This window comes from Stenella coeruleoalba (assembly GCF_951394435.1).
Source record: "Stenella coeruleoalba genome assembly, chromosome: 2".
NCBI lineage: Eukaryota > Metazoa > Chordata > Mammalia > Artiodactyla > Delphinidae > Stenella > Stenella coeruleoalba.
Window position 1 is genome coordinate 66,443,768 of NC_137147.1, and position 21,190 is coordinate 66,464,957.

A 21,190-nucleotide genomic window follows, 5' to 3' on the forward strand; every position below is an offset into this window, starting at 1 on the left:
TTAAAATGTCCAAAAGCTCCCCATCACCCAAAGAACAACACTGTTCACCCAATGTTCAGACTCCTTAGCACAAGACCCTTAGCTAATTGATTCCAATTAACCTCAATGTTCTCTTCCAGCCACTACCTCCACCCTAGGTTCCAGCCAAATTAATTTCCTACTCTTCCAAAATGACTGATTACATCCTTTCATATTCAGAGCCTCTCAGAAATTGAGGAAAGCCACAGACATCCCCATTTCCAGTTAAAAGTTCAAGAAATGCCCAGACATTTTTTGTAGTGTATTTGAAATATTTACAGCTAACAATGCTTTCGATACATAAAAAACTTAGTGTCATATAACTGTGTTACTCATAAGATTTATTTTAAAAATTACTTCATTGTAACACCAATCAGTGGGATAAGAGTTTAAATTTGAATGAACGTCTTCCTTTTTGATCTTGTTGAACGGTTCCAGCTGTGTATATACTGAAGATCCTTCATGAAAGTGGGGCCTATACCAAAAGGCAGCCTGTTCCCTCTCCTCCCCCAAGAGGAGTCCTCTCCACATCTCTATGACTCTCCACGTGGTCTTCGTAATGTTTGGCCACCTCCAAACATGGTTCACACATTATTTTTGAAGCCTTCCAAGATATCATTACCTCCTTGATGGTCCCAGTGTACCTGACAATATTACGTAATAAGTATGATCATGGAGCCAGACACAGTGGATGTGAATACATCTACCTTCCTCTAGACTTTTATAGTTTATTGAAGATGAGGTCTGTGACTTACTCACTGTACCTTACACTGCCTGGCACATAGCAATTCTTAAAGTTCATTATTCTTAGATTTTGACATAAAGGTGAAATATTAACATGTAAATATATCCTGGTTTCTTGGGACATATATTCAAGCACGGTCAGTTGCCTTCATCTGGGTCTCCTGTTCTCTGCAGGGCTTTATTCCTTTCCTTTAATGCTCTTTTTCCAGGATCTCATTTCAATTAAAAAATGATTCAATAATAAAATCACAAAAAAGGTCAGCATTTTTGGATAAGGTTTCTTTAAAGTATACTACAGCCATTAATTTTCCAGGTAGGAAGTGGGTGGTATAAATAGAGATGGTGAGGGAATAAAGGAAACTATACCTTTATATAATTATTTCAATTCTGATCTATTTTTTAAAAAAGTATTTTAAAGATTTCTTCTCCATTCTTATTGCCAAAAACTAGGCCCTTTCTCTCTCCACTACTGTAGGATTTTAGCAATCTCCCAGTTAATCTCCTTGTCTAGGTAGCTCCTTTTAGCCATTCTGGACACTCTTGCCCTATACATCTTTGTAAGACTTTTATAATTTTTCCAGTCAATGTTCTAGTCCAGAACTTGTTAGCTTCCTCAGCCTAAATTCTGCATCCCACACATTTAAGTCCCCGCTTACTTTAGCTCCTATCTTCTATATCATTGCTTAATGCTGGTTTTTGCTTGGGGCACAGGTCCTCTTTCCTTTGTTTCAGAACAGATCAGGCTTTGCCTGTATTCTTACTCCTCCCTTGAAGTGTTCACATTCTACCCATTCTTCAAGTCCAAAAGGAATGCCACTTCCTCCTTGAAGATTTTCCTGGCAGCTCCAAGTCACATTCATAGCTCACAAATAATTATTCTCATGTGCTGTACTTGGGACAAGATAGTGGAATCCTCCACTCTTTTCTCTTAATTTGACCTATTAACCGGAGACCTGGGAACACTTACCTGCTACAATGGGACATGTACCTATAGATATCTGAGGTGTAAATCTGTAATTTCCAAAATACTAGTTCTTCAAGCAATGTAGCAGCTTCTCTGATTCCTTAAAGGAACACGACTCAAATACTATCATGTAATACTCATTTTCGTTTAAAATATGAAAAAGTGATAGTACAGTGGGTGTACGGGGCATGGGTTTACTTATCTCACAAACCAATGGATTCATTTCTTGATTTAAAAAAAAGCTATATTCACATTTCCAATTAATTACATCCTAAATGTCTCCAAGCCCGTCCCATAAGCAGGCATATTTTGTTTTCAACGCGTGTGAAATAAAACGTTTGAAGGTAATAATAATGGACATATTGGAGACTACAACGCAGAGAAAGAACTCAAAAGCACACTCGAGGAGCTGCTTCTACTGGGGACGCCACTGGGCCTGATTCACGCTTTTGGGAGCCGCAGTGCTCTCTCTCATCTGCACAATGGAGAGGATACTCGACAATATTTACCTCCCAGGGTGGTGGTGAAAGTTTTCCTTTCTGGTGAACTGCCGGGCGGTTTGCCTACCGAATGGAGGCGCTTTTCTTCCCCCGACGCACTTCCGTGCGCGAGGAGGGATGACCAGCCGAGAGGAGGGGAAGCTCGTGGCGGAGGTCGCCTGGGCCGCAGCTTTCACGGGCGGCGTCGGGGCCTTCAGCTGGAGCACGTCAAATGTGTACACACCGTGCAAAACACGCTGAGCGTGCGTGCACCCGTGTGCGCGGGGTGCTGGGAGTGCGCTCGGATTGACAGCGAAGCGTGAAGGCGCAGGGCGTACGACAGAAAAGCGACAGCCGACGAGGTCGAAGGAGTCCGAGGCCCCGGTAGCGGCGACGACGCGTCCGGTCGCTCGGCGCCCCGGCTAGGCGCCCCAGCGCTGTGGGCCTACTGGTCTCCGCAGCGCCCCACGTGGCGGCCGGCAGGGTCGAGCGGGGAGAGCATATTTGCTCCGCCTCCGCCGCGCACGGTTGCCCTCCGCAGTTTCCCCGCCCGGCTCTCACCCGACCCTCCACCCATCCCCCTCCCGGATCGCGATGGACGCTGCATCTCCCAGCCGCCGCCGCCGGCAGCACCACGCGGGGCTCTGAGCAGCTGCAGGGCCTGAGGAGACGCGTGCCGAAGACGGGTCGTGAGCTGGCGGCCGCCGGTCTGGGGAACCTCTCGCTTCCCTGTCACCAGGTCCTGGCGGAGGAAGGGGAGGGACGAGACGCGGCTTTTCCTGTGCCGCCTGCCCGGCTCGACCTGCGCGGCCTGCAGCTTCCTGGGAACTCGAGGGCCGCGGCCGGGCCTTGCTCTGCCCGCGGCCTGCTTGGAGCTGGACCGGGGCGGTTTGGGACGACAGGCCCGGGTAAGAGCTTGAGGGAAGGGGAGGCGGGAGCGCCTTGGGCGGTCGGAAAGGCCAGGCGTGGTGCAGGCATCTGGGATGCACGGCCGCGGGCCGGGAGCGAGACCCCGGACCCTGGTGAGGTCGGCGGGGCTGCCGCCGACTCACCCGCTTAGCCCCTTTGTTCCCCTCCTCCGGCCCTGCCCGCGTAGGGACCCGGCTTCTCCGAGCTGGAGCTCATGGCTGGCCCCCCTTGTCCTTGAGAAGGGTTCGCCGCCCGGCGGGGCCAGGGACGTCCCGCCGGGCCTCGGAGTTACGGGCGCCGCTCCCGGGAGACCCATCGCCCTGCCCGCCCCGGCGGCCTCCTCTCAGGCAGAGAGGCTTGCTGCTCCTCCTCCCAAACTTCCCCTCCTCCTCGACACAGGTACCTAACTTAGCCGGGTTTGGTGCCGGAAAACCTGAGCGCGGTGCCTGCGCCGCCCGGTGCGGAGTCGGCTGGGCCCGGAGTGTGGGGTCATCCCTGCAGATCGCCGCCTTTGGGTGCCCAGCGGGACCTGCCGCTGGATTTATACACCTGCAGCTGGGTTACGTGGGACCCAAAGCTGTCCTTCCGTCAGGGCGCTTACGAGCTTTTGTAATGCTTATTGGGGCTGCTTTTCCGATGTTGTTGCTGCTGTCGTTGTTGTTGTTTTTAATTAACTGCCTCATTCTGTGGGGCTGGGGAAGGAGGACCGTAGATTGGCCTATGTTCTGATCCGTAACGTGTTAGTCCATTGCACTTACTTTTAGCATTTCTTTTTAAACTTTTAAGAACAGTTGTCAAGACTGCCAAAATTCCTAATAAAGTCTTTATTCATAGATAGATCTTGTATCTAATTATCATTTGTATTTGGACATCTTAAGAGCAGTAAATAAATTGAGAAGTCGGTAGAATTTATGAAATTGGAGGTAATTTTAAAGTAGAAACTTAATTTGGGGGGGAATTGGATCAAAGTGCTTAGTCTCCTTAAAATACTGAATCTAACCCTTATCAGAAGATCGGTTTTGGGTGGAGGAAGGGGAAAGAAGTTTGCTGGAAAAAAAAAAAAGAACCTTTTTAGTAAGGTGTTGTTTGCTTTTTGGCGCAGACGTTAGTGATAAGCAGTAGTGGGATCCGAAGCTTGTTTGATTGTCTTTGACAAAGACGGCTCTGGTTTCCAGTTAAGCAGCAACCTAATCAGCTTATACTCTTGTGCAAAACTGGTTTTTATTTAGTACAATGTATGAAGTTAAACCCGAGGAATAAGGAAAGTTGAAAAACTGCATTAAGCGCGCTATCGAAACATACTTATGAGTCTTTTCTAATTCCTAGGAGGACAACACAAAAATTTGGCTCTAGCCGATGTAAAAGAAAAAAATTTTAAACCCACGCTGATCAGTCCTGGACATTTAGAGGACTTTTTGCCTTTACTTTTTAAATTTGAGCAAAGAAGCTTTTAAAAACAACATGGCAGACGTGGATCCAGATACATTGCTGGAATGGCTACAGATGGGACAGGGAGATGAAAGGGACATGCAACTAATAGCCCTTGAACAGCTATGCATGCTGCTTTTGATGTCTGACAACGTGGATCGTTGTTTTGAAACGTAAGTACATCCCTTCATCATCTTCCTTTGGGGTTGCTGTAGGGACATCTACATAACATGTTTTCAACCATTTGCTGATTTCAGTTTGTGTAGAATTTTGTTTAGTGAGTTTTAAAACTATCTTTTAAAAAGTTCTTGCAGTCTTCCATTTACACTTTCCTGAGAAATAAAAATTGGTAGGTGAACTAACTCTAGTAATGATAATTGTGATGACACAAATGCATGTTTATTGGATGAATAGGAATTAGGGAATACTGATTTTAACCCATAGCTTGATTGATTCAATTTCAAAACATGTTATGAGCTGGGAGAATACAAATAGTTCTTTAAAGGTGGCTATTTCTGTATCGAGTAATTGGCTTAAATTGACATGAAAATGCAGATGATAATGAACATATATTCCCAATTGCCCTTTCTTCATTAGTGTTAAGTCTTAGGACACTGTACCTTTTTTTTGGGTGGGGGGGGGCGGTGCCACATGGCTTGCGGAATCTTAGTTCCCCCCCAGGGACTGAACCCAGGCTACTGCAGTGAAAGTTCTGAGTCCTAACCACTGGACCTTCAGGGAATTCCCTGTACTTTGTTAAGCAAATCATTGCTTTGTAAATTTCAGTTTGGAGAGGGTATAAATTGGATGTTAACCATATAGCATACTTTCCGGAATAAACAGACTTTGATGTTTGGAGAGTTTAAGCAGTTTTATTCAGAGGTTGTGTAGAATTTGTGCAAAAATGTAAAGGAATCAGTACTAGACTGGCCATTAATGCCATGTTTTTCCTCTTATGTGATACTTACCCAGTTAGATTAACTGTTCTTCTGAATGCTGAACACGTTTGGTTTTCATTGTTTATTTTACATTTATATTTACAATTTTGAATTCCGGTGATAAGTAAATGAAAACTCAGATGCTTCTGTATTTGTTCTAATGCCGTTTTGAAGTAATTAGTAGAAAATGTTTGAGATGTTGACGTAAAATTTGGTATAATTATCTTAATTTCTTTGAGGTGAGAATAAAGGCTGAATTACTAAATTGACAAAGCATTTTTAATCATCTTCATTTTTGAATGATTAATGAAGATGAATTAATAAATAAATAGTTAATAATTCTTAGTTGTAAATCCCATTGAGACAGTACTATTATGATAAAAATCCTTATGAACAAAGTTCCCAAATCACAGTCTGTTAGTGACTCCTTTATTTCAAGTAGTTATTGTTATTGGCAAACTTTGAGAACATAATAATTTTGCTGCTCTGTTAACGCTTGTTTTGGTCAGATTCATAGAAAAGTGAAATAGGTTTTTGAACATTCATAGATTTCATTAGAGAGTTTTCATTGACCTGAGAATTACTTTTGGTATTTTAAAAAGTAAGTCATACCTACCAGTCAAATCAACTATCATGTCTTCCATTAAGTAGTAACATATAGTAGAGGTGTTTGTAATGGCATTTTTTAGAAGTGTTATTATATTGAAACAATTTTAAAGGAAATTTTTATTTATTTTTAAAATTTTTTACTTTATAAATTTATTTATTTTATTTTTGGCTGCGTTGGGTCTTCGTTGCTGTGCATGGGCTTTCTCTGGTTGCGGCGAGCGGGGGCTACTCTTCATTGCATGGAGGTACCATGGATGATTCAGGTTACAATGGATGATGATGCCATTCAGTGAGAGAGAACACTGGAAGAGGACCATGTTTTTGTTTTTTGTTTTTGTTTTTTGGTTTTTTTTGGCCATGCCTCATGGCTTGTGGGATCTTAGTTCCCCAACCAGGGATTGAACCTGGGCCCCTGAAGTGAAAGCGCCAAGTCCTAACCACTGGACTGCCAAGGAACTCCCATGTTTTGAGGGGCTGAGATCATGAGTGTGGTTGTGGCTAGATTCTCATATCTGCTTTGCATTTATTGTGTTGCATTATATTGTTTTGACTGAAATATATGAAAAAAAACTCATCCCCTGCATAGATGTAGCTGGAAAAGGGAGGAATGTTGTAATGATTTTTTGCGTGTAATTATGGATATTCTTCTTTGATATCATACGAAACTGAGGGGGGGAGTGTAGTTTCTTTTTTTTTTAATTAATTTTTATTGGAGTATAGTTGCTTTACAATGTTGTGTTAGTTTCTGCTGTACAGCAGAGTGAGTCAGCTATATGTCCCCTTCTTTTTGGATTTCCTTCCCATTTGGGTCACCACAGAGCATTCAGTAGAGTTCCCTGTGCTATACAGTAGTTTCTCATTAGCTATCTATTTTATGCATAGTAGTGTATAGGCAAGTGATAGTTTCTGAAGGGTTAGTTATAATGTGGGTTCTGAAATATCAGTGAACTTGTCATACTCTTGTACATTAAAATCTGTTGGTCTCTCTGGTACTTTGAATGGGTTGGTTTTTTAAAAAATATTTATTTATTCTTTTGGCTGTGCCAGGTCTTAGTTGTGGCATGCAGGATCTTTAGTTGCTGCATGTGGGATCTAGCTCCCTGACCAGGGATTGAACCCAGGCCCCCTGCATTGGGAGCATGGAGCCTTAGCCACTGGACTACCAGGGAGGTCCCTGAGTGGGTTTTTTTAAACCCATGTTTAAGTTTTAAAGATCATGCACTGGTCATGTGAAAAGTATTGGTCTACTGAGTTATACAGATATTCCTAATGTTGCCATATGTCATTCTACAGTATCACAAACTCACATTTGTTATTGCGACTACTAATCTCATCAGAAAGGTCTTTAAATATTGGGAAGCTCTGTCAAGCTCCTGGTGGCAGGTACAAGTTGTGATTTTTGCTTGAAAGCTTGAATGTTATCATTGGCAACAAATACTGTCAGTTGTTTTTCCTTGAAGTGAAAGGTTTACTTGGTTAATTTTTGAGAAAATGTTTGCCAGATATCCAAGTCTGAATAACCACAATTTGCCTGAAGTTCTTTCAAGTAAAAATGATGTTGCATGAAAAAAAGTGGCTAGTTCAGCTCTCCAACAGTTGTACAAGTACTCTTCCTGTGCAGAAGTGCTTTATGCTTACTTTCCGTTTCCTTAAGTAGGATATTAAAAAGATATGTATTCAAGGGTTGAGGTTTAGTAAAATAAATAATTTTTCCCCCCATGCTAGAGCTTGGCAGTGAAGAATACCATACCATTACTAGTGGTACAGTTTAGTGCCGCTGCCTTGATTCATGCTAAAGCACCAACAGTTTTATCCACCATTGCTTTTGCATTAGTGCACATTAACGCAGGGAAGAGAGGGATTAAAGAAGAGAAAGAACAATTATGTTGCATACTTGTGAGAGAGGTCAAGTAGCGTGAAGACTAAAAGGTGTCCTTTGGATTTAGCAACATTTCCAAGATCATTGATCTTTTTTCTCTTTAATAAATTTATTTGTTTTATTTATTTATTTTTGGCTGCGTTGGGTCTTCATTGCTGCGCACAGGTTTTCTCTAGTTGCGGTGAGCGGGGGCCACTCTTCGTTGCAGTGTGCGGGGCTTCTCATTGCGGTGGCTTCTCTTGTTGCGGAGCACAGGCTCTAGAGTGCAGACTCAGTAGTTGTGGTGTACGGGCTTAGTTGCACCGCGGCATGTGGGATCTTCCCGGTCCAGGGCTTTGAACCTGTGTCCCCTGCATCGGCAAGTGGATTCTTAACCACTGTGCCACCAGGGAAGTCCCAAGATCATTGATCTTAATGAGAGCTGAATGGAGTGGCTTGAGGGCCAGATTTGAATGAGTTGAAGAAAGAAATGGAGACAGGGAGTATGGAAAAATTTTTGAGAAGTTGTATTGGAATGGGAGTGTGGGGCTTTTTCTTTTAGAGGTCAGAGAGTTAGTAGAGAAAAAAAAAAGTTAGGAGAGAGAATGGATAATTCATAGTATAAGGATTCTGAGAAACTGGGAGTAATGTGCATAATGTGAATCACGTGGGGATCTTGTTAACATTGCAAATTCTGATTCAGTTGGTATGGTGTGGTGCCTGATATTCTGCATTCCTAGTATGCTCTCAGATAATGCTGAAGTTGTTGGTTGGAAAATCCCACCTTGAGCATTAAAGCTTTGGTCCACTGGTGGAGAGATAGATTTAAGGTAGTGTGTTCCTTGTTGTAACACAGGAAAGAGGAAGATGTTTTAGGTTTGATGGTAAAAAGTTGAAGGGATTTCTGTCTGATGACGTCTGTTTTCTCCCTGAAGTAGGAGATTGAAAACAATGGTAATATCTAGGATAGGTATGGGGAGATGATTATGTTCATGCAGTGCTTGTGGCTTCATAGCAGATATCCCTGCCTATAAGCTAACTATACGCAGAGTTCCAGTCTTAAAATATTTTTATGGTCTTTTTTTCCCCAGCTTTATTGAGGTATAATTGACTATAGTCTAAAAATACTGATTTGACTGTATTATTCCTCTTTACAAAATCTTTTGTGTTCTTTACCTAGTGAATAAAATTTAAATGCCTTCAAATACCTCTGCTGCATCTCACGCATACATACTACTATTACTTTTGTTTTTCCATTGCTAACATACTGCTGTTGTACAGTAGCTAGATATTGAAGAAATTCTTTATATTGTGCCTGTTTTCCATAGTCCTTAAAATGCTTATAGAAAGTACTTTTGGAGTCAAACTGGTTGAGGAGTCTTCTGGAGGAAGAGCATCGTGTTCTTCTCTAAAGGAGAAACAGTGATCACATCGATATGTATTGATGTTTTCTCTACCCACTTCCATTAATGTACCTGCCTTTTCCATATTTCTTCTACCCAGTGGCAGAGTAATAGGGAAGTGAAATTACTTTTTTTTATCAGTCCTGCAGCCGAGCCTTCCCTGCACAGAGAATGCTCATTGTATCAAACACATATAATCCTGAAAAGTTAGATAAGTGAATTTCTGTAAACAGAGCAGCTGTATATGTGCTTTTCAGTGGACAGCAGAGAGAAGTGCTGGAAGATGAGAAGCATGCTCTGTCAGTGCTCTAGGGGGCTCATAGATAATGAGCTTCAGTGAGCTTTCATTTTGTTTTCAAAGTGTGTGTCACCTTAAAAATGTAAAAAACAAAACACTCTTCTAGTTTACAGCAATATATATGTATACTTTGCATAGTACTTGTTGACTGTGTCATTAGATCTTTTTTTTTTTTTTTGCGGTACGCGGGCCTCTCACTGCTGTGGCCTCTCCCGTTGCGGAGCACAGGCTCCAGATGCGCAGGCTCAGCGGCCATGGCTCACGGGCCCAGCCGCTCCGCGGCATGTGGGATCCTCCCGGACTGGGGCATGACCCGTGTGCCCTGCATTGGCAGGCGGACTCTCAACCACTGCGCCACCAGGGAAGCCCGTCATTAGATCTTTTAATGCCTCAGAGCCCAGCACTGTTATTCTCATCTTTGTATCCTACCCCCAACACTTAGCACAGTGCTTGGCACCAAAAGGCATTCAGTAAGGGACTTCCCTGGCGGTCCAGTAGTTAAGACTCCACGCTTCCACTGCAGGGGACACGGTAGGTTCGATCCCTGGTTGGAGAACTAAGATCCCACATGCCGCAGAGTGTGGCCAAAAAAACCCAAAAACAAACAAAACAAAAGGCATTCAATAAATATTTGTTGAACGAATTGTCAGTTTTGTGTGTGTATTTTAATTGGAGAAAAACAAGTCTACATATTGGAATTTGACTTACTCCTTTTTCTTTGAGAGGGAAGGCTGTAATTTTTAACTGTATGCCAAGAGTTATTGTAAGTTAAGCAATACAGAGTCAAGGCTGGGGGCAGGGGCAAGAATGGAATAAAAGATAAAATGGATCAAAAGATGTTATTTATTATCTTCAAGAAACAACATTTATTAATTTTTTACAGTTAAAATTTTTAGTGTTTTTTTTTTTTTTTAGTAAATGAAGTGCTCAATTTAGGGACTATATTCAGTAAAATATCGCCACGATAGATAACTTCCTTTATCTAAAAAAAGTTAAATTTCTTTATATTGTAAATCTTCTGAAATCTTGGTCCAAGTCATATAGTCTGGAAAAAGCATATGGTAGTAATAGTATAGAAAGGATTACAGTTCCTAAGAGAAATTCTTTCTCTTTGTAACCTCATGAAACTTTTTTTGCACTTGTTTTAAGTTACTTATCTCTGTTTCCATTAGGGAAAGATTCTTTCATCATTGCAGGTAGCATTTTGGAAACTATTGCTTAAATTGGATTCATCTGAACATTCTACTAAATCTCATTTGTGTGGTTGACTGATCTGACCGTAGTTCTGTAGAGATTGAGTGATCTTAAAGTTTCCTAATTAGGACACCTTTGGGTCTATAAATTGGTATTATAGTATAGTACTGGGTTTAATATGTAAAAATAATTTCTACCTATGATGTAAGAGGTAAATATTTAGCAAGTTTAAAAGTTTTATTAATCCTTTAATTGTGATGCATCTATTTGTGCCATAGATTTGTTCTTTTAGCACTATTCAGGGAGGACTGTGATTATTATATGTATGCTATTTAATTTTGTCTTAAATTTAAATTACATATGGATTTTGGCAGACGGATACAGTTGTGTAACTACCGCCACAACTAAAATTCAGAACAGTTCCATCATTCCCCAAAATTCTCTAGAGTTCTCCCTTTGAAGTTAAACCCTCCCCCAACCCCAGTGCCTGGCAACCAGTGGTCTTTTCTCTGTTGCTATAGTTTTGACTTTTCCAGAATGTCATATAAATGGAATGATATATACAGTGTGTAGCCTTTTGAGTTTTCTTGTAGTATATTACATTTGAGAGTCATCTATATGTGTATAACAGTAATAGCTAAATAGTATTTCATTTTATGGATGTACCGCAGATGGTTTATCCATTCACCTCTTGAAAGACATTTGGGTTTTTCTAGTTTTGGTGGTTATAACCAAAGTTGCTATAAACATTAGCATACAGATTTCTGTGTAAATTTGAGTTTTTATTTCTTCTGAATTTCTTACAGATAAATGTGACAAGATGTAGAAACTGATGAACTGATTGCAAAATTCATTTGAAAATGCAAAGGACCTAGCTAGCCAAAACATGAAGTATAAGGTTGGAGGACTAATACTACTGTATTTCAGTTCTTATTATTGCAGCTGCAGTAGTCAAAACAGTGTAGTATTGGTATAAAGGTAAATGGATCAATGATATAGAATAGAGAGTTCAGAAATAGACTCATACCTAGACAACTTATTTCAACAAAGGTGCAATGACAGTTAAGTGGAAAAAGGATATTTTTTTATGCTGCTGGAACAACTTGGTATCTATATGCAAAAAAGAAAAAAATTAACCTTTACCTATACCCCACACCATATACAAAAATAAGTTCAAAAGGGATCATAGACCTAAACATAAAACCTAAAACTATAAAACCTCTAGAAGAAAACATAAGAGAAATCCTTTGTGACCCCAGGTTAAGCAGATATTCTTAAATAAACACCAAAAGCACAATCCATAAGAGAATAAATTGATGTGTTTGAGGGGATTTTTTAAAATTAATTAATTAATTTATTTAAAAAATTTATTTTTGGCTGCATTGGGTCTTCATTGCCACGTGTGGGCTTTCTCTAGTTGCAGCGAGTGGGAGCCACTGTTCGTGGCGGTACACGGGCTTCTCGTTGCGGTGGCTTCTCCTGTTGCAGAGCATGGGCTCTGGCGCATGGGCTTCAGTAGTTGTGCCATGCAGGCTCAGTAGTTGTGGCTCACAGGCTCTAGAGCGCAGGCTCAGTAGTTGTGGCACATGGGCTTAGTTGCTCCGCAGCATGTGGGATCTTCCAGGACGAGGGATCGAACCTGTGTCCCCTGCATTGGCAGGTGGATTCTTAACCACTGTGCTACCAGGGAAGTCTGTGTTTGAAGGTTTTTACTAAATTCAATTTCTGTAATAGAGGACTGCTCAAGTTACTTAATTTTTCTTGAGTGAATTGTAGCATGTCTTTCAAGGAATTGGTCTATTTAATATAAATTAAAATTTATGGGCATAATGTTGTTTGTAGTATGCTTTTTTATCCTTTGAATGTTTATATGGTCTGCAGTGATAATTCTCTTTTTTTTTCACACACACACACACACACACACACACACACACACTGTATTTTATCTTTACAAGAGATAAATAAACTGGCAACAAGCATTGTAAATGGATGACCACAACAAAAGCAACAGTGATTGCAATTACCAAACACGAAACACACTCATACTATGTCATAATATTGACATTCAGTCCAGTAATCCTCCACTGTAACAACTCCTTTACTTTGCAGTGAAAATTGATTTGTATATTTTTTGCCTCTGAATCCTTGTGGGTTTTTTTTTTCTTTTATTCAAACAGAAAGCCACAAAAATTATAATCATCCTCATCAGTTCACTCAGTCCCATGTAATTAATTTTTTTTCATCTTGATCTTTTGTTAGCACTTTTATGAATTCATCAGTTTTCCATTAGAGTTCTGAAAATGCTTATTCATTCAGTTCAGCAGTATAGTCAGTTACCAGAAACCTGTACTTGTCAGAGTCTTTTCCATGAATTCCTTGAAGATGAAACGCTTTTATAGGAACATTTTTGCAAAAGCATCAGAGTACACCCAGAACTGTCTGTAAATGATAATTATCTTTTTCATCCTGATATTGGTAATTTTTATATTTTGGTCAATCTGGCTAGAGATTTATCAATTTTATTAATTTTTTCAAAGAATCGGCTTTTAGTTTCATTCCTTTTTTCTATTTTTCTGTTTTAAGTTTCATTGATTTCTGCTCTTTATTATTCCCTTCTGGGTTGATTTGGGGTTTAATTTGCTCTTTTTTTCTAGTTTCTTAGGTAGAAGCTGAGATTTGAGACCCTTTCTAATATAAATTTAATACTATAAGTTTTTCTTTTATGTTTTCATTGATGTTCTATATTCATTTTCACTTGGTTCAGAATATTTTAAAATTTTCATTGAAACTTTCTTTTTTACCCTTGGGTTATATAGCAGTATGTTGCTTAATTTTCAGATATTTGGGGATTTCCCAGATATTTTTGTGTTATTATTGTGGTCAGAGGACACACTTAATATTATTTCAGTTATTTTAGATTTATTAAGGTTTTTTTATGGCCCACAGTATGGTCTATTTTTGGTAAATGGACCATATGCACTTGAGAAGAATATATATTCTTCTGTTGTTGGGTAGAATGTTCTACAAGTGTCAAATTAGGTCAAGTTGATTGACAGTGTTGTTCAGTCTATATCCTTGTTGATTTTCCGTCTGTTTTATAGGTTACTGAGAGAGGCGTGTTGAAGTCTCCAAGTATAGTTATTGATTTATCTATTTAGCTTCATTTCTCTCCATTTTTGCTTCATGTATTTTGAAGCCCTGTTAGATGTCTTAAGATTGTTAAGTTTTCTTGTTAAAGCGACCCTTCTATCGTTATGTAATGTCCCAATTTCTCTCTGATAATTTTCCTTGTTCTGAAGTGTACTTTGACATAAATATAGCTACCCCAGCTTTTCTTTTTTCTTTTTTTTTTTTTGCGGTATGCGGGCCTCTCACTGTTGTGGCCTCTCCTGTTGCGGAGCACAGGTTCCAGACACGCAGGCTCGGCGGCCATGGCTCACGGGCCTAGCTGCTCCGCGGCATGCGGGATCTTCCCAGACCGGGGCACGAACCCGTGTCCCCTGCATCGGCAGGTGGACTCTCAACCACTGCGCCACCAGGGAAGCCCCCAGCTTTTCTTTTGATAGTGTTTGTTTGCTATATCTTTTTCCACTTTTTTGTTTTAACCTGTCTGTAGCGTGAGTTTCTTGTGGACAGTATGCAGTTAGCTTGTGTTTTTTAATCCAGCCTGACAATCTTTGTTTCTAATTGGTGAGTTTAGACCACTTACATTTAATGTTGTTTTTGGTATGTTTACATATGTGTCTAACATTTTATTTGGCTTTTTTGTTGTTCTGTTTCTTTTTTTGTGTCTTTGTTTTTTCTTTCCTGCCTTTTGAATTACTTGAATATTTTTGTAGCATTCTATTTTAATTTACCTATAGTTTTTTTTGACTCTGTCTCTTTGTATTTTTTAGTGGTTGCTTTAGGGATTGCAGTTAACTCAGAGTTAACGTTTAACCATTTAAAGTGAAATGATGAAGGCTTACAACTATGTAGATTCCTTTATCCCTGTGTTACAGTTGTCATATGTATTGTCTACATATGTTGAAAACCTCAAGAGACAATGTTGTAATTTTTGCTTTCAGCAGTTTAATAGGGGGAAAATAATCTATTATATTTACCCAGATACTTATCATTTCTGTTGTTCTTCCTTCATTCCTGAAGTTCCATGTATCTCTCTGGTGTCATTTCCTTTCATCTTGAAGACCTTTCTGTAGCATTTCTTTTAGGAGAAGTCTTTCGGTGGTGAGTTCTCTTAGTTTTCCTTCATCTGAGAATGTCTTTATTTTACTTTCATGCTGTGAAGATATTTTTGCTGGATATAGAATTGTGTAGTGCCAGTTCTTTTCAGCATTTTAAAGATGTTGTTCCACTATCTTCTGGCTTTTATGGTTTCTGATGAGAAATCTGCATTCATTCTAATCTTTGTTTCTTTGTGTTGTTTTTCTTCTTTCTGCTTTCAAGATCTTTTTTTCTCTACCTTTGATTTTTTGCAGTTTGATTATGATTTGTCTGTACATGGTTGTCTTTGAATTTGTCTTATTTCAGGTTTAATGAGCTTCTTAAATCTGTATGTCTTTCACCAAATACAGAAAGTTCCTTCAAATCTGTATTCTGTACCAATTTTTTTCTCATTCTGGGACTCCAGTGGCACAAATGTTACTTTTTGGTATGCTCCCTCAGATCCCTAAGAATCTGTTCCCCTTTTTCCCCCCAGTATTTTTCCCTGTGTTCTTCAGACTGGATAATTTTTGTCGATCTGTTTTCAGATTCACAGATTCTTTATCTGTCATCTTCATTCTGCTCTTGAGCCCATCCAGTGAAGTATTCTTTTCCCCACAAACTGTTTTTTCATTTCTAAAATTTTCATTTGATTCCTTTCATACTTTGTATTTTTCTGTTGAAGACTTCTGTTTCCAATCATTTCAAGAATGTTCACATTCAGGAATGTTCATGGAGTATAGTTATAATAGCTGATTTAGAGTCCTCTCTGATAATTTTAACAACTAGGTTGTCTCAGGCTTATATGTGTTGACTGTCTTCTTTCTTGAATTGGATAGATCATATTGTATTGATTTTTTGTGTGTTTCAGGTTGTTTTGGATTTTATCCAAGACATTTGGAATATTATATTGTGAGACTCTGGGTTTTATAAAAACCCTCTGGAGAATGTTGATTTTGTTGTTCTCTTTTGCATGCAGTCAACCTGGTTAAATTTAGACTGCAAGCTCTGTCTTGCTCTCTGTGGGTGGTGGTTCCAATGTCAGTGGTTTCAAAGCCTTTGTTATGGTGTTTGGGTCTACTTTGTGCATGTGTCACTCAGAGTTTAGTCTGGGACTTGGGTGGTGGATTATGTCATAGTGCAGTTGTCAAAGTGTTTGCTATTGTTTTTTATCTTTGTCTTCCATATATTCAGAGGTGGGCTCAGAACTTGTGTCAGGGATCATTTTTCTAGCTCCTTTTTCTCTGAGATTTCCCCCACATCTTTCAGCTACCAGGAACCCTTTTTACTAGTGTTCTAGCTAGAAAACTGGGGATCTCTTGAAGTTTTAACCACATTTCCCCCACTCCCCACCCATTCTTCAACCCCCTTGTGCTGTCATATACTTTCTGGGACTGCCCTCAGTGTGAAAGTAGTAAGAGAAAAGACAGAAAAAAAAATAGCGTGATTCCTTTCATGCTCTTTTGGCTATAGGGGCTCCTTTTCTTAGTTCCCAGTTCTCCCAGGGCCTTAGATGCTTGTGCCACTGTGCATGTATCACGCAGAGTTTTGTTTGGGGCTTTCACCTGGGTCTGGCCTTGAGGCCAGACTGGGAGGAAGTTACCCCAGGAATTTCTCTTCATACCCTCTGGCTCACAGAGGCCCCTTTTCTTGGTCCTCTCAGAGTTCTTTTGTACCCCCCTGCTACGTGGTTTCGGGAGTTGGCCTGTCCAGGGATCAAAGCTGGAAAAGAAAGGAAAGGAAAAAAGCCCTTGAAACTCACTTCCAGCGTGGGTCATTATGTTTTGACTTCCTTCCCCAATCCATCTGCTGTTGTCTAGCTTACTTTGGTTAACAGATTTTAAGTTTATTTTGGGGAGTTATGAAATAGGTTTGTTTCAGAAATTTAGAAAAGTCAGAAATCTAGAGAATGAAAATTATAATTGCACCATCTAGAAATAAGCCATTTTAACTTTTTGCTCTAGTTTCTTTGCATATTTTTATGTGATAAACACCAAAATGGATATATTTTTCCCTTTTTCTTTCTTTAATTTCTTTCTTTATTTTCGGCTGTGTTGGGTCTTCATTGCTGTGTGTGGGCTTTCTCTAGTTGTGGCAAGCGGGACTACTCTTTGCTGTGGTGCACGGGCTTCTCATTGCAGTGGCTTCTCTTGTTGCAGAGCACGGGCTCTAGGCGTGTCGGCTTCAGTAGTTGTGTCACATGGGCTTAGTAGCTCCACGGCATGTGGAATCTTCCCGGACCAGGGCTCAAACCTGTGTCCCCAGCATTGGCAGGTGATTCTTAACTACTGCACCACCAGGGAAGTCCCCCTTTTCTTTATGTATTTGTATCATTAGTCTTAGTAAACAGCTTTAAAAAACCTGCATAATCTGCCATACGGGTGTGTCATATGCTTAATTATACCCTTGTTATTAGATATATAGGTTATGCAACAATGAGCATCTTGGTACATGCATTTTTGCTTGATGGTATGATTTTTTGAACTGCTGACTTCAAAATTACATGTAAGAGGAAACCAAAGTTTGCTTATCTGTTTGGATTAATAATATTTAATTGTTTTTAGAAGTCTGACAAAATATGTTCATATATAATTACCTTCTCATGAGTAATTTCAAAGTGGAACTGCTATTGGTAGCAGACCTTGTGGTTTTTGATTGTTTTGAACTTTACAGTTGATTGCAGGAGAATCTAACTGAAGATAATGGTACAAGTTTTTATTCCCTGGAGGAATGAATGAGTAGGTTAGTGAATTTTTTTTTAATAAATTTATTTATGTATGTATTTATTTATTTTTGGCTGCGTTGGGTCGTCATTGCTGCACGTGGGCATTCTTTAGTTGCGTTGAGCGGGGGCTGCTCTTTGTTTTGGTGTGCAGGCTTCTCATGGTGGTGGCTTCTCGTTGCGGAGCACGGGCTCTAGGTGCGTGGGCTTCAGTGGTTGTGGCTCATTGGCTCTAGAACGCAGGCTCAGTAGTTGTGGCGCACGGGCTTAGTTGCTCCGCGGCATGTGGGATCTTCCCGGACCAGGGCTCCAACCCATGTCCCCTGCATTGGCAGGCAGGTTCTTAACCACTGCACCACCAGGGAAGCCCCTGAATTTTATCTTTTAAGAGAAATCAGAATGGAAATTTTATAAGTTTATTTATTTATTTTTGGCTGCGTTGGGTCTTTGTTGCTGCGCATGGGCTTTCTCTAGTTGCAGTGAGTGGGGGCTACTCTTCATTGCAGTGCACGGGCTTCTCATTGCAGTGGCTTCTCTTGTTGTGGAGCATGGGCTCTAGGCACGCGGGCTTCAGTAGTTGTGGCTCGCGGGCTCTGAGTGCAGGCTCAGTAGTTGTGGTACACGGGCTTATCTGCTCCGCAGAGAGTGGGATCTTCCTGGACCAGGGCTCAAAGCCGTGTCCTCTGCATTGGCAGGCAGACTCTCAACCACTGTTCCAGCAGGGAAGTCCCCCAGAATGGAAATTTTAAAATAATGTTAATATATTCCCAGTTTGGTAGTGTAATTAATTAATTAATTTTGTATCTGCCTTAAGTACATGTTCATACAGAAATAAAGTCTGTATTGGAAATACAGAAATAAAATGTGAGTGTTGAATTTGGGGGGGAGTTATTTATGACTTTTGCTGTTCTAATCAGAGATTTTGTGTATCCTGAAGTATTGGTCTATGTATATGTATATGTATACATCTTTAGATTATTTTTGTTTTCTTGGTGGAGGTTTGAATATTCTGTGTTTCATTTTTAAAGTTTATTAAATTCTCTCACAGCCAGCCAAATTTTATGAAATAAAGTTTTTAAAAAATATTTATCAATTTAGCACAAATGTAAAGGTAATATCATTTTTAGTGGCCTAGGAGTGGGGTAATAGGTACTCTAAAATGCTTCTGATGGGAGTATACAGTGGTATAGCCTCTTTAGAAGTCAGTTCTATAATATCTGTCAAACCAAAAAATGTACTCACAGAAATACTTCTGAAGGGACTTCCCTGGTGGTGCAGTGGTTAAGGATCTGCCTGCCAATGCAGGGGACATGGGTTCAAGCCCTGCTCCGGGAAGATCCCACATGCTGCAGAGCAACTAAGCCTGTGCGCCACAACTACTGAGCTTGTGCTCTAGAGCCCACGAGTCACAACTATTGAGCCCGTGTGCCACACTACTGAAGCCCGCGCGCCTAGAGCCCCTGCTCCGCAACAAAGAGAAGCCACCAAAATGAGAAACCCGCGCACCGCAACGAAGAGTAGCCCCTGCTCACCGCAACTAGAGAAAGCCCACACACAGCAGTGAAGACCCAATGCAGCCAAATAAATTAAATTTAAAGAAAGAAAGAAAGAAAGAAAAGAAATACTCAAAATCTTTCCTTCATAAATACTGGTACAGATGTGCAAAGATATACTCCCAATATTGTTCACTGCAGGACTGCTTCAAGTAGTAAAAAAACTGGAAACCATCTAAATGGTTAACAGTGTATGGCTATTCATTATATTGGCTATTATGTAGACATTAGAAAGATTGAACTAGACCTATTCATATTAATGTGGGAAGGTGGTCACAACATATTGATTAAAGAAACGAGCAAGTTATAGGATGGTATTTGTAGTGTGATCCTACTGTAAATAACAAAAGCTTGATGACCAGGCACTGGAATCATCTGATGACTTGTTCTCTCACATGCACTTGAATACTGGCTTTTAGTTGCATTTGTTAGAACATCTGCTGGCCTTGCCATGTGGCTAATTGAGCTTCCTTACAGCATGGTGGTTGTGTTCTAAGAGCAAGAGTCCTAAGAGAATCCAGTAGAATTGAGTTAATGTTAGAAGTCACAAAGTGATAACTTTCACTGTAATCATAAACCTGCCTGGAAACATAAACCCTCTCAGTAGAAAGAATATCAAAGTCACCTTGTAAAAAAGAATTTATGGATATGTGGGATGGGAAATAATGTGGATATCATTGGAAAATACAATCTGCCACACTATATAATTCTTCAAGCCTCCATCCTTTGCATATACTCTTCTCCTTACTTAGAAGACAGGAGCTTGTCTGCTTGGCAAACTTCTACCCTATGGTTTATGGAGCATCTTTTATGTGCTAAACACTATATTTTATATACTTTATCCCAAGTTCTTGCAATAACTCTTCAAGGCAGAGAATACCTTGATTTAACTCAAACTTCTTCCTTTTTTTGTGAGGTCTTCCTTTCCCCAAATCCCCTGAGCTGAGCTTTCCATCTCACACCTTTTTTTTTTAATTGAAGTATAGTTGATGTGCAATATTACATAATTTGTAAGTGTACAACATAAGTATTCACAATTTTAAAGGTTACACTCAATTTATAGTTACTATAAAATATTGGCTATATTCCCTGTGCTGTACAATATAGCCCTGTAGCTTATTTATGTTACACATCATAGTTTGTACCTCTTGATCCCCTATCCCTATCTTGCCCCTTCCCCCTTCCTTCTCCCAACTGGTAACTACTAATTTGTTCTCTATATCTGTGAGTCTCTTTCTTTTTTGTTAGATTTACTAGTTTGTTTTGTTTTTTAGATTCCACGTATAAGTGGTATAATACAGTATTTGTGTTTCTCTGACTTATTTCACTTAGCATAATACCCTGCAAGTCCATCCATGTTATTACAAATGGCAAAATTTCATTCTTTTCTTATGGTGAGTAGTATTCCATTGTGTGCGTGTGTGTGTGTGTATTACATGTTCTTTATCCTTTCTTCTCTTGATGGACACTTCAGTTGCTTCTGTATCTTGGCAGTTGTAAATAATGCTGCTGTGAACATTGGGCCACATGTATCTTTTCAAATTACTTTTTTTGTTTTTGTTTTGCATATATACCCAGGTGTGGAAATTGCTGGGTTACATGGTAGTTCTATTTTTAGATTTTTGAGAAACCTTTATACTGTTTTCCACAGTGACTGCACCAATTTACATTCCTACCAACAATGTTCAAGGGTCCCTTTTTCTCCACATCCTTACCAACATTTGTTATTTGTGTTCTTTTTGATGATAGGCATTCTGACAGGTGTGAGGTGGTATCTTATTGTGGTTGACTAGCATTTCTCTGATGATTAATGATGTTGAGCGTCTTGTCATGTGCCTGTTGACCATCTACATGTCCTCTTTGGAAAAAT

At 40.0% G+C, this 21,190-nt stretch overlaps 1 protein-coding gene across 4 annotated transcripts in view; it reads left to right on the forward strand.

Moving 5' to 3' along the window:
* The first annotated feature begins 2,751 nt into the window (after nt 1-2,751).
* Nucleotides 2,752-21,190, forward strand: part of HECTD1 (HECT domain E3 ubiquitin protein ligase 1) — an 88,465-nt gene continuing 70,026 nt past the window's right edge. For 3 of the 4 annotated variants that reach the window (XM_079906435.1, XM_079906436.1, XM_079906438.1), the window contains exons 1-2: nt 2,752-3,113; nt 4,441-4,715. In XM_079906435.1, coding sequence (XP_079762561.1) covers nt 4,576-4,715 — 140 coding nt within the window. In that variant the 5' untranslated portion in view covers nt 2,752-3,113; nt 4,441-4,575. The remainder of the gene's footprint in view (nt 3,114-4,440; nt 4,716-21,190) is intronic. The other variant, XM_079906437.1, reaches the window with a different exon arrangement.